Below are 13,967 nucleotides of genomic sequence, written 5' to 3'. Positions count from 1 at the left end.
TGTGAGAGGAGCTGAGGTCGCCTAAGAAAGTCTCTAGGGTAAGGAGTGGTTTGGGAGAAACCTAGTTCAAGGGTAAGTGAGAAGACTAGAAGGCTAGGCTGGAAGGGCCAGCTTGGAGAGAAGTAGGGACACCGCTCTCTGTGAGATGGAGATGTGAGGGGCTGCAGAGAGGTTCCAGGTTCCTGCCTGATGAACTTGGTCTCCTCTGAGAGCAGGAAATGAGGGCACAGGCAGAAGACGAGGACGCAGCACCGGCAAGAGAGTCTGAGAAGACTGACGGGTTAGAGGAGCAGGTGGGGAGGGAAGAGGCAGCTGTTGTCTGGGTCACACAGCTGAGCAGGGAAGAGAAACACCTCCCGGCCCCGATGCAATGGTGTAAGGTTCTCCACCTGCGTTAGCAGGTCGGATGCAGGGCACAGAAGAAACACTGGGTTGATTCAGAATTTTGCAGCTAAAAGTAACCTCAGAAACTGTCTGGCCTTCTTCCCTTCTCTTTCCCACCCTTCTCTCTATTTCTTTCCTCTCTTTCACTCCCTGTGCCCCAAATTACAGACCAGTATCAGGGAAGAGAAGCAAATGAGGGCCAGGCAGGCTCTTCCAGGGTCAAGCCCCATAAAGTGTGTATAAACGACAAGGTCAAGTCAATTTCTACAGGTCAAAGACATCACTCATGCATGCTTCCATATCATAACAACCACTAATCCACATCCTCCCACACCCAAGCTTCCTGAAAACTCTCCACGTGGTGGGTCTTCCATCCCCACCACTCCACCGAAACCACTCTCGTCCAAGTCAACAATCCCTTCTTATTGCAAAGTTCAAATACATTTTCTTTCCATCTTTACCTTTCTTTAACTCTCTGCAGCAGCCAACACTATCATCCTCTCAGAATTCTCCCTTAGCTTACGTCTCTACTGCTTTTCCTCTCACCTCTTCCACGTTGCCAAGATTTTTCTCTTTATTCCTTCCACCTTCTTACACGTCACTCATGGGGTGATCTAATTTTCACACTCATGATTTCAAAGTGAGGACTGCCCATGAGACCTCTGCCCTGAGGTCCACGGATCCATGTGAAGGAGCCTCGGGAGCTCAGACCAACATTTCCAAAGTTGGATTCATCCTCTTCCTTCCCTTCAATTCTGCTACTCTTCACCCAAACCAGAAAGAACCCCAGGAGTTCCTGTTCACTGCTCCCCACGCCTCACTCCTGACAGCCCGTCACCCTGTGGCTTTGCCCTTTTCTCCATCGCAGTTAACACTGCAGTGCAGGCTGCATCACTGCTCAACCCTGAGGACAGTGGCCTCCTTGCAGGGCTCCTGACAGCCCCTCAAGGCCCTCCGGAAATCCATTTCCCCCGAGGCAGCCACAGAAAGCCTCCTAAAACACAAATCGAATGGCACCTCACTGCTTCTCAGAGTCATTCATTAACTCCCCATAGCTGCTTAGCTTGGCATGCCAGCCTCCCATCCCTCCCCACAGCCTGATCCCAACACCTGCATCACCTCCCGTGCACCCACCACACAGAATTACACATGCCCCCCCGGACACCACTTTCTTGCCTCTAAACTTTGGCAGATTGCTGCCCCCTCTGCCTGGACATCCTCATCTTCCCCTCCCACCTGGCCCCTTCGCCTGCCACCCTGATTGGCCCTAGATTCTGCTGTGGCACCATCTCCTCAGGAAGCTCTCCCCGCATCGCTCCAGCAGGTGCTGGTTGCCTGGCCTCGGTTCTTCAAACGCTCCCCCGGCGCTGGCCACTGTGCAAGCTGGGTGCCTCCCTCCCCTGTGAGCCATCTGAGGACAGGGACAGCATCTCGTCACCTTGCTTCCCTGCCCCCATCCAGCACAGTGCCAGCTACTGGTAGTCATCCATTCACTAAGTTTGCTGAAAAAATGAATTACCGATTGAATGAAAAGCCTTCACTTCTGAGCCAGCCTCTGCTAAGTAGTGTTTCTAAGGGCTGACAATATTTACACAGAGAAATGGAAAGAGAGATGCCTATGGAGAATGAAGAAGAAGGGGCTGCCACCATTCTCTTCTGGGATCTGCCTCTTCACTCTCCACTGGGAAGAGGCCCACTGCACAAGGAATCATGAATTATTAACTGGAGAGGATGGGGAAGGCCAATTTGGAAACTAGACCAGGCTGAGCAATTAAAATAATTTCTCATTCTGAGAGCCTCTCTCAGGAAGTTGATACTCATTTTCGTTATCGCAACTGATGTATCTGGTCTCTCCTACAAAATGAGGTCAAAGAGGTTTTTTTGTTTTTTCAATATTGATTATCTTAGAACAGAAGAGTAAACCCTGCTCAAACATTTTTAAAGCAGATTAGGAAGGCAGGAAAGAAAAGCAGACCTCTGGTGTTTTAATGAAGACATCCCTCATTATAACCTAACATGAGGCCTGGCCCATAGCAGAAATGACTACTAGTACACATGTGAGAAACTGCAAACCATGGCAAACTACTGTTTGACGAATGAGTCTTAGCATATTGCCTTCCCAACCAAGAGAATGCCCTTTTCTGGGTGATGCTACATCCTTGCCATCTTTCACTTGTACTCTAAATGCTCAAGGGTGCGAGAGCATATGATATGCTTCTGTAATTTCACCACGTTTCACAGGCATTAGATTAGCCTCTCCAAACAGGGGTCCTCACTACATCTAAAAGTAGGGGTGGAGGGGGACAAAAAAAGAAAGGAGAAGGGACCACATCAATCGAGCTGTAATCAGGGAGAGAGTGTCTCCTTGGCTTTTAGAGAAGGAGATCTTGGGTAAGTCATTTTATTAAAGCATCCCATCTCTCCCATTCACCAAAAGCCAAAATCAAAATTTAAAAATTATGGCCAACCTAAAAATGAATTTGAATCCTCTATTCTAACCCCTATATTTTTATGGGTAAAACTGTTATGGCTAGAGATAGTTTGACAACGGTGCTCTGCACACTTCCCTATGGGGTTGGAAGACGCTCAAGACACTCAGTAGTGTCCACAAGGGGGCAGTATGTCACACAGAAGCAGCTATAGCTTCTGTTACCAAAACTCAATTTCGTTGCAGTAATCAGACTTCGCTTTACACCGGTTTCCCTGCATTAGATCTAACTTGAGCATCCAGTGGAACAAAGGGAATGAAAACCCATCTCCCTCATCTTCAATAATAGCTGTATAATGCAAGTGTATGGATTTCAAGTTCAGGAAAAACCACTTTATAGCTGAGTGTGCTTATTTGAACAGACCTAACTCAGAGCTTCAGAATTATGTGATGTTATATAATGACAGCCTTCCAATGTCTTTGCTTTTCAGAAAATCATATGTGAAGTGGAGTATTTTTAAAGTTTCAGACCAAAATAAACATATCTGAAAACTCCAGATAATTGAATCAACTGACTCAAACAATTGATTCCATCTCTTCCACTTCTATAAGTACAAACACAACCTTAGAGCACACTGATGGTCAGAATTTAACAAGCTCTCATGGAAAGCTCATACTTGTAATGTTTTCCTACATATTGTGGTCAGTTCCCTATGCTGGCCCCCGGTTTCCACAGGTACACATTTTCTTACCATGGGTTGCACGGGCAGTGTGGGGCTAGGAGGGGGGGGTGGTGGTGGTGGTGGTGGTGGTGGTGGTGGTGGTGGTGGTGTCTTTTCTCCCCTGGGATTTAGAGCTCTCAGGAAAGCCTGTTCAGCATCTCCCCAAAGCAAGAAGTTGGCTAAAGGTTTGGAAAGTTTATGAAACAGAGAAAGTTTGTTTTTCCTTCCGCTACTAGAGACTAAAAGAAATTGGAGGAATTCGGATTTTTTTTTTTTTTGAAAGTTCACTGGATATTTATATCTCAGTCAAGACCTGACCTCCCACCTTCACTATCTGTTCCTCAAATTAACCCTTGAGACACAAATGAGAAACAGTAGCTAACCCAAAAAAAGTATTTTTTTAATTAAAAAAAGAGAAGAAACTACAAACGACCTAAGCAACTTGCCAAGCACTTGGGGGTTTGTAGTCTGTAAAATTAAGATTCTTCCCCACCAGGGTACCACCTCCCAACTCTCCCTCCCACCCCTCCCCACCACACCCCATCTCGTTAGCAGGGACCCTCTCATTAGGAAGAGAAGGAAAGGGAAGAGCAGGAGATGAACTTCTACCGAGAGTAAACATATATAAAACGTCACTAATACCCAGAGCAAGAAGCAGTGATGGGTGGTACTTGGGAATCTAGCTGGATCAAAGTCTTTCTAACTGGAATATAAATTTTATGAACCACTACAGAAAACAAAGAGTGTAGAAAAGTATCAACTTAAATGTAAGGTTTTCGGCTTTTCAGGCAGCTGACAAAGTGCTAGCTCTCCACATTAATGGGCCCATCCATTAAACGATGTAGCACTTTGACGGGGGCCTCAGCAAGGGAAGGCACCGAGGGTTTGGGTGCCTGTGCTGGTTCTTCATGTCCCTGATCGCTGCAAAGCGGGGACTCGAACCTGGCAAGCAGGTGAGACGACTCTGTTCCTCAAAGGCTTTTCCCTGAGACTAAGCATGTCACCTGCACTCATGCATTTTGGTCCACACTGCAACCCCTGCACTCTTTGAGAGGGGAGGGCCAGCAGTTCTCTACAGGTATTATAAGGAACAGACCCGAGTTCATTCTGGGCACACGGAGTCTGTGATCACTCCCAGGCTGATCTGCACCCCTGACTCCACTCTCTGTCTGGTTCCCTCCTTCCTCCCACCCTCTGCAGTGAGAAGGGGAAGAAAGTGGTGCTTCAGGTCAGCCCTGGAATAAAGTGAGCAAGAACTGAAAGTGGAAAAAGAAAAAGAAAAAGAAAAACAGATGGTCACAAAGTCCAAGAGACAAGTTTTCCATTTAGAAAGAGAGCTGAATGGATGAAATAGGAATGTGATGGCAAAGAACCTTCTACAATCAACCCCACAGTGAGTGAATCTCTTGGTGGAAGAGGTAAAAGCTACTCGGTGAGCAATAACCCAGGAGTAACAATTAATGCCAAAAAAAGTGGGCTCAGCAATTATTTATTAAGTCTTTGGAACAAGATAAAGTGCAGAAATCAGGGAGAAAACGTCTCTTATCTATTGGACTGTATAGAAAGATGCTAAAACTCCAGAAGACGGATGAAAGAAAAAGAAAAAACCCACATATCAATGAGCTTGTAAAGCAAGAAGAACCAAGTCTGCTTAACTCAGGCGATGTCACAGCCAGCACGCCAGGTGCAGCACAGGGGCACCTACCTCATCCACACAGTGTGTTTTATGCTTCGGACTCAGGGAATACGGGCTAGGAGTCAGCCAATCAAGGCAAGGCACAGGATAGGAGTCAGCCAATCAGAGCAAAGTACAGGCTAGCAGTCAGCCAATCAGGGCAAAGTTGCTCAGAAAATAGTAGTATGCTTTACTTCTGGATCATAGAGAAGCTCTTGTCATCCAAGGAAAATTGACAATACCCTGCCAAAGCTTGCTTAATTTATGTCACCTGAGACTTCTGTCCTGCCTTAGTCTTCTGTTCCCTCCTCTGGGTATCTGATGTACTATCACTTTAATTCAGCAGTTTGTACTGGTAAAAAGCCCAGCCTACTGAAATATCTCCCTCACCTCAGTGACTTAGATCAGGGGTCAGCCAACTATATAGCCCATGGGCTAAGAAGTTTTCATATTTGTAAATGGTTGAGGAAAAAAAATCAAAAGAATAGTATTTCGTATTAAATGAAATTCAAATTTCAGTGCTTTTGTTTTATTGAAACAGTCACACTTATTCATGTGTGTACAATCTGTGGCTGCTTTTGCACGAAAACTGCAGAGTTAAGTAGTTGCCACAGACACATATGGCTCGAAAAGCCTAAAATATGCACTAGCTGGGCCTCCACAGAAAATGTCAACCCTGCTCTAGATACCTAGAAACTTAACAGTCGTAACTTTGACCCCTAAGTCAGTCAGAATGTAGAACACTTTGGAAAAGGCGGGGGGGAGTGTCTGAAAAGTGAAACAACTTAGCTTACTCCAAATGATAGGGACAGGCCCTGGACACCCACCCAGGTGCCCGCGGGGACTCACCAATAGAAATGCTCCTCCACCATCTTAGTCACTGCCCTGGAGATGGCTCTTTCATGAGGACCAAGGTTTTTGTTTAAATTCACTCCAAGTTTCTCTTCCAGAAAGTCAATTATGAATTCTGTCCCAGAAACTTTTTCATGATTATATTCAATCCAAGGCATTTTCCCTTGAGCAGAGAGCTTTCCACCAAAATAGTTCTAAGCAAAGTAAATTTTAAAAAGAGAAAAGCAATGTTTTATTTAAACTTCACTGTATGATTAACAGAAACAAATATTCCAACGGCATATTTGATAGTGGCTGCACTATTCAAGTGAATGAACTCAGCATATAAACTCTTAAGGGAATAAGTAGTTACTCTTAAAAATAAGATTTGTCTCACATGAAAATATTACTTTACTCCCATAGGTTTTATCATGGGTTCTGGCTTACTGTTTAAAAAAAAAAAAAAAAAAGAGCAGGGAGGAAGGGAAGTGTTGAAATGACCCTGATCCTGGTAAGAGTCAGTCTAGTTATAATATGTGAACAACCCAAAAATGCAAAAAGTAAAAATAAACCATGAGGAAGCTTGTACTGACCAGGCTACTGATCAAAAACCTCACTTGAAACCCAGTAGCTTACACTTGAAAATGCTTAATACCACTACACTGCAAACAAGTGGTCCCAGAAATTATAAGTTAGGTGTAACAAAGTGTGTCCAACAGACTCAACTCCAGTGCCTGTGAAAATGCAGATTCCTGGGCCCCCGCCCAGATCACTGGGTCAGAATCCAGGGAAAAGTGCCCAGAAATCTGTGTTTTTGACAAGCTCCCTTTGATTCACACCCACACTAGAAGCTCACAGTGTCTCAGAGGGGATTCTGATCCCAGAATGGGGTTGGGTGGGGAGGTGGAGGTGGAGTCACACACTTCATAGACACTGAGAATGACAGAGTAACATCTTCTCACTATATTAAAAGATCTTAACCACACTGATGGAGGGGATTCTGTGCTAATGATTGCATTTACTCAATCCCTTTTCCCAGTAAATTTGGATTGTGTAGAACCCAAAGTTGATTTTTAAATCTGAATCCATTTTTGGGCGGTCTACACAGACTAAATTAATCAGATTATTACCAACTCTTCCTCATACTTCATACAAGTCGATAGTTCAGATACTGTGGGCTAATAGCAAGTGTTGGTTCCCTTGGAGGAAACTGAACTCTCAAATATTGCTGGTGGGAAAGTAAAACGGCACAACCACTTTGAAACCATGTGACAGTTTCTTAAAAAGTGAAGTACACACCTGCCACTCAATCCAGCCATTTCACTCTTAGGTATTTACCCAAGAGAAAAGAAAGCATATGTCCATGCAAAGACTTGTACACAAATGTTCATAGAAGCTTTATTTGCAATTGTCAAAAACAGGAAAAAAAAATCAAATGTTCATCAAGAGGTAAATGAATAAACAAATTCTGGTATAACCTTGCCATGGAATACTACTCAGCAATAAAAAGGAATGAACTACTGATACACACAATGAATCTGGTAGAGAACAACGGGGACTTTAACTGTTCTCTGACTCTTGGTGTCTTGATTTCTTATCTCATTGATTATTCTAAAGAAATTCATTCTAGGCCTAAGCCTGGAAAAGGGAGTTATTGGGGCTGCTGCTAGCCATATTGTTTTTGTGCAATTTGGAAAATGGAGCCTCCTCTGGGTGGATACAGTCCATGCCAGGATTCACAGCTTGTCAAGAGGTGGGTCCAGATTTTGCCCCCACTCCTTGTCCAGGCACTACTGTGCAGTGAACAACCTGCACAACTATACATAGCAGCCCTAGACCTTACTCCTGATGTTGAGAAATGTCAAGTTTTAAAAGTTGCTAGTACATCTGACATTTTTATAATTTGTACACTAAAGATGTGAATTTTACCATATAACATAGTATCTGCTTCAGATTGCTCTTGATACCACCCATATCCTCCTTCCACATCCCCTTCTAGACTCTTGTCGTTCACAGATGGATTCCATCCTGCACACTGACATCAGAGGGAACTGTCTGTAGTGCAAATGAGATGCAGGACCTCTGGTGCTCAAAATTACCCAACGGCTTTAATGGGTCTAGTCTAACCCCATTCACAAAGCGGTCTAGGCCCATACCATCTAGTCTCCACCCACCTGCCCAGCCTCCCTGCTGCCAGTGCCTCTGATTTCCTGAATTCCAACTGCCCATCCCTAACCAAGTCAAAGTCCTGCCATCTCTGACTTTGTACACTCCTGTACCTTGTACAGGAATCCCTTTGCCCATCCTCTGCAAGTCCTATCCATCCTAAAAAATTCAGTTCAAATTTCACCTTGTTGGTGAACCATTTCCTCAAGGCACAACCATTATCTGCCGTTCCTCCATGCTTCCACTGTGCAGTGTATATTCCCCTCCCCTTTCAGAATTACTGTTTATACATCTGCCCTTCCGTCTAGTCCATTCCTTCCCTGAGGACTTGGTACATTTTTATCTAGACCATTTTTTTTAATTGGGGTAATAAAAATCAGTGATGAACTCTTATGGGAATGAAAGTTCTAGTAGGTTTTCATCATCAAAATTTTTTTTTTGCTTACTGGATAAAAAAAGCAGGAGACAACATTTTAGAGATACTATGAGTATATCTAAAAATCAGATGAATTCAAAATATGTTTTTAAAAAGAAACACAAAAATGTCCAAAGTAATTGTCAAAACTATGTGTGTGAGGCAGGTGATCTTTTTCCATGAATTTCAATTTTTCTGAATGTGGTTATATTACTTTTTAAATAAATATATATAATTTTTTAATAATACTTAATTTTCCTTTACTTTCTTAAATATACTAAAGAACTCCTAGTCTATTTTTATCTAAGCAATTGGAGTCTGACTGGCCCACCAAGAGTAGTTTCTGAAAGTAATTTGGAGAAGAAAGATGAAGAGGTAAATCCTCTTTACCTCTTTTCCAAGCTGATGTTTCCCCCTGCAAGTCTGTCCTAGATGATTTGAATGCATCTACACTTACACTACATTATTAGCACAGCAGTGAAAGCAATAGGCTTTGGGTTTAAAAATCTGGTTCCCTCATTTAGTCAATCTGTGACCTTGGACCTCCCTGGTCTCCCTTAATCCCCCCTGGGCTCATCTATATAATGGGGATAATAACAGTTGCTTGAATTAAATGAGAAAATGCACACCAAGTGTGTGACAGAGTGCCTTCATCAGAAGTATTAACATCACCATCACCATTTCAAAATGGAGAACTTGAGGCCTTAAAAGAAATCCCAGAGTCTTGGGAAACTGACATGCTACACTGGCCACAGTGCCCCCAACTTTTCAGCTAAATTTATATCCATTACATTCACTGCACCTCTGGAACCATCTTGAAAGGTCTCCCACTGGCTAAATTTGAGATAATTTGAGCAACTTTTGTGGATTATAACACGTTGAAAAAAATTCACGCAACCGCTATTGTGAATAAGAAATACAGGCATTAGTCTCTGCCCCTGGTTCCCAGCACAGAGCTCCTAAAGCCCTTATAAATTCCTAAGTGCTCAGAGCACTAGGAGCACCTTTGGCTCCAAGGAGGTGACTCTGAGCGGGCTCCTGGGTGAGCCAGTCACCAGCAAGACCGAGCCACAAGTAGAAGCTTAGCATTTTCAAACCCCTCCCCCATCCTCCAGACAGGGGAGAGGGGTTGGACATGGAGTTATTAACTGATCATGTCTACATGAGGAAGCCTCCACAAAACCCCCAAAGTATCGGGTTTGGAGAGCTTCCAGGTTGGTGAACACATTCACACTGGGAGGGTGACACCCTCAACTCCACGGGGACAGAAGCTCCTACACTCAGGACCCTCCCAAACCTCACTCTTCATCTGGCTGTTCATCTGTATCTTTTATCATATCCTCTAATAAACTGGTAAATGTAAGTAATCATTTCCCTGAGTTCTGTGAGCTGCTCTAGCCAATTAATCAGACCTAAGGAGGGGTCATTAGAACCTCTGATCTACAGTTGGTTGGTCAGAAGCACAGGTGACAATCTGGGCTTGCAACTGGCATCTGGGGCTCTGGGGGAGCAGTCTTGTGGGACTGAGTCCTTAAGCTGTGGGATCTGACACTATCTCTGGGTAGTGTCAGAATTGAATTAAACTGTAGGATGTCCAGCTGGTGTCAGTGAATCACTTGGTGCAGGGAAAAGCCTCCACACATCTGACCGTAAGTGTCAGAAATGAAGTGTTTCATGTGAGTAGTAAAGGATACTCGTGGGGAGAAACACGCAGTAGGGAGGAACTGGTTTTCCCTACACAGGGAGGAAAAATCCGAGTATTTCCCTTTATAAGTAGTTTTGTAGAAGAATGTCCTTCTTTTTTGAAGATGCACACTGAAGAATTGAGGGGTGAAGTGTCATGATTCTTACAGCTTATGTTCAAATGTTGCATCAAAAAAATTGTTCATAAAAGTATATATAAAGAGAAATAAAGGAAAGAAGGCAACATATTAACAATTGGTGAATCAAGGTGAAGGGCATATGGATGTTCATTGTATTATTCTTTTAACTTGTCTGTAGCTTAGAAAAATTCCGAAACAAAAAGATGGTGGAGGTGGTGTGGGAGGGTGGTGTATAGACAAAAACAGCAAATAAATAGAACATCAGAAGTTAGGGGAAAGGCCAGCTTCTGTTTCCTAACCCTGTGACCTCACAATACCTATTTTTAGCTTCTATATTCAAAATGTTAAATAAATCACAATTGTTCAATCTTAACATGTAAAAGGCTAATTTAATCCTTGCTCAAGAAAGGGAGGATTGCGAGATTGGAACCAAGATGGCAGAGTAGAAGGACGTGCTCTCACTCCCTCTTGCAAGAACACCAGAATCACAACTAGCTGCTGGACAATCATTGACAGGAAGACACCGGAACTCACCAAAAAAGATACCCCACATCCAAAGACAAAGGAGAAGCCACAATGAGATGGTAGGAGGGGCGTAATCACAGTAAAATCAAATCCCATAACCGCTGGGTGGGTGACTCACAAACTGGAGAACACTTATACCACAGAAGCCCACCCACTGGAGTGAAGGTTCTGAGCCCCACGTCAGGCTTCCCAACCTGGGGGTCCGGCAACAGGAGGAGGAATTCCTAGAGAATCAGACTTTGAAGGCTACTGGGATTTGTTGCAAGACTTCGACAGAACTGGGGGAAACAGAGACTCCACTCTTGGAGGGCATACACAAAGTACTGTGCACATCGGGACCCAGGGGAAGAAGCAGTGACCCCATAGGAGACTGAACCAGACCTACCTGCTAGTGTTGGAGGGTCTCCTGCAGAGGCGGGAAGTGGCTGTTTCTCACCGTAAGGACAAGGATATTGGCAGCAGAAGTTCTGGGAAGTACTCCTTGGCGTAAGCCCTCCCAGAGTCTGCCATTAGCCCCACCAAAGAGCCCACGTAGGCTGCTGTGTTGGGTTGCCTCAGGCCAAACAACCAACAGGGAGGGAACCCACCCCACCCATCAGCAGTCAAGCGGATTAAAGTTTTACTGAGCTCTGCCCACCAGAGCAACAGTCAGCTCTACCCACCACGAGTCCCTCCCATCAGGAAACTTGCATAAGCCTCTTAGATAGCCTCATCCACCAGAGGGCAGACAGCAGAAGCAAGAAGAACTACAATCCTGCAGCCTGTGGGACAAAAACCACATTCACAGAAAGAGAGACAAGATGAAAAGGCAGAGGGCTATGTACCAGATGAAGGAACAAGGTAAAACCCCAGAAAAACAACTAAATGAAGTGGAGATAGGCAACCTTCCAGAAAAAGAATTCAGAATAATGATAGAGAAGATGATCCAGGACCTCGGAAAAACAATGGAGGCAAAGATCGAGAAGATGCAAGATATGTTTAACAAAGAACTAGAAGAATTAAAGAACAAACAAACAGAGATGAACAATACAATAACTGAAATGAAAACTACACTAGAAGGAATCAACAGCAGAATAACTGAGGCAGAGGAACGGATAAGTGACCTGGAAGACACAATGGTGGAATTCACTGCTGCAGAACAGAATAAAGACAAAAGAATGAAAAGAAATGAAGACAGCCTAAGAGACCTCTGGGACAACATTAAACGCAACAACATTCGCATTATAGGGGTCCCAGAAGGAGAAGAGAGAGAGAAAGGACCCGAGAAAATATTTGAAAAGATTATAGTTGAAAACTTCCCTAACATGGGAAAGGAAATAGCCACCCAAGTCCAGGAAGTGCAGCGAGTCCCATACAGGATACACCCAAGGAGAAACATGCCAAGACACATAGTAATCAAATTGGCAAAAATTAAAAACAAAGAAAAATTACTGAAAGCAGAAAGGGAAAAACGACAAATAACATACAAGGGACCTCCCATAAGGTTAACAGCTGATTTCTCAGCAGAAACTCTACAAGCTAGAAGGGAGTGGCATGATATACTTAAAGTGATGAAAGGGAAGAACCTACAACCAAGATTACTCTACCCGGCAAGGATCTCATTTAGATTTGATGGAGAAATCAAAAGCTGTACAGACAAGCAAAAGCTAAGAGAATTCAGCACCACCAAACCAGCTCTACAACAAATGTTAAAGGAACTTCTCTAAGTGGGAAACACAAGAGAAGAAAAGGACCTACAAAAAGAAACCCAAAACAATTCAGAAAATGGTCAGAGGAACATAAATATCGATAATTACCTTAAACGTGAATGGATTAAACGCTCCAACCAAAAGACACAGGCTTGCTGAATGGATACAAAAACAAGACCCATATATATGCTGTCTACAAGAGACCCACTTCAGACCTAGGGACACATACGACTGAAAGTGACGGGATGGAAAAAGATATTCCATGCAAATGCAAATCAAAAGAAAGCTGGAGTAGCAATACTCATATCAGATAAAACAGACTTTAAAATAAAGAATGTTACAAGAGACAAGGAAAGACATTACATAATGATCAAGGGATCAATACAAGAAGAAGATAGAACAACTATAAATATATATGCACCCAACATAGGAACACCTCAATACATAAGGCAACTGCTAACAGCTGTAAAAGAGGAAATTGACAGTAACACAATAATAGTAGGGGACTTTAACACCTCACTTACACCAATGGACAGATCATCCAAAATGAAAATAAATAAGGAAACAAAGCTTTAAATGACACAATAGACCAGATAGATTTAATTGATATCTATAGGACATTCCATCCAAAAACAGATTACACTTTCTTCTCAAGTGCGCACGGAACATTCTCCAGGATAGATCACATATTGGGTCACAAATCAAGCCTCAGTAAATTTAAGAAAATTGAAATAATATCAAGCATCTTTTCTGACCACAATGCTATGAGATTAGAAATGAATTACAGGGAAAAAAACATAAAAAACACAAACACATGGAGGCTAAACAATACGTTGCTAAATAACCAAGAGATCACTGAAGAAATCAAAGAGGAAACCAAAAAATACCTAGAGACAAATGACAATGAAAACACGACGATCCAAAACCTATGGGATGCAGCAAAAGCAGTTCTAAGAGGGAAGTTTATAGCTATACAAGCCTACCTCAAGAAACAAGAAAAATCTTAAATAATCAATCTAACCTTACATCTAAAGGAACTAGAGAAAGAAGAACAAACAAAACCCAAAGTTAGCAGAAGGAAAGAAATCATAAAGATCAGAGCAGAAATAAATGAAATAGAAACAAAGAAAACAATACCAAAGATCAATAAAACTAAAAGCTGGTTCTTTGAGAAGATAAACAAAACTGATAAACCATTAGCCAGACTCATCAAGAAAAAGAGGGAGAGGACTCAAATCAATAAAATGAGAAATGAAAAAGGAGAAGTTACAACAGACACCACAGAAATACAAAGCATCCTAAGAGACTAC

At 43.0% G+C, this 13,967-nt stretch overlaps 1 protein-coding gene across 5 annotated transcripts in view; it reads right to left on the bottom strand.

Moving 5' to 3' along the window:
* The window catches only part of FAXC (failed axon connections homolog, metaxin like GST domain containing), an 85,142-nt gene that overhangs the window by 51,853 nt on the left and 19,322 nt on the right, over positions 1 to 13,967 (bottom strand). For all 5 annotated transcript variants that reach the window (XM_061207324.1, XM_061207325.1, XM_061207323.1 and 2 more), the window contains one exon: positions 6,059 to 6,255. In XM_061207324.1, coding sequence (XP_061063307.1) covers positions 6,059 to 6,255 — 197 coding nt within the window. The remainder of the gene's footprint in view (positions 1 to 6,058; positions 6,256 to 13,967) is intronic.

The sequence above is a fragment of the Eubalaena glacialis genome, chromosome 12 (genome assembly GCF_028564815.1).
Source record: "Eubalaena glacialis isolate mEubGla1 chromosome 12, mEubGla1.1.hap2.+ XY, whole genome shotgun sequence".
Classification (NCBI taxonomy): Eukaryota; Metazoa; Chordata; class Mammalia; order Artiodactyla; family Balaenidae; genus Eubalaena; species Eubalaena glacialis.
Note: the sequence above shows the minus strand (reverse complement) of the source record. Positions and strands in the feature narration are given on the sequence as shown.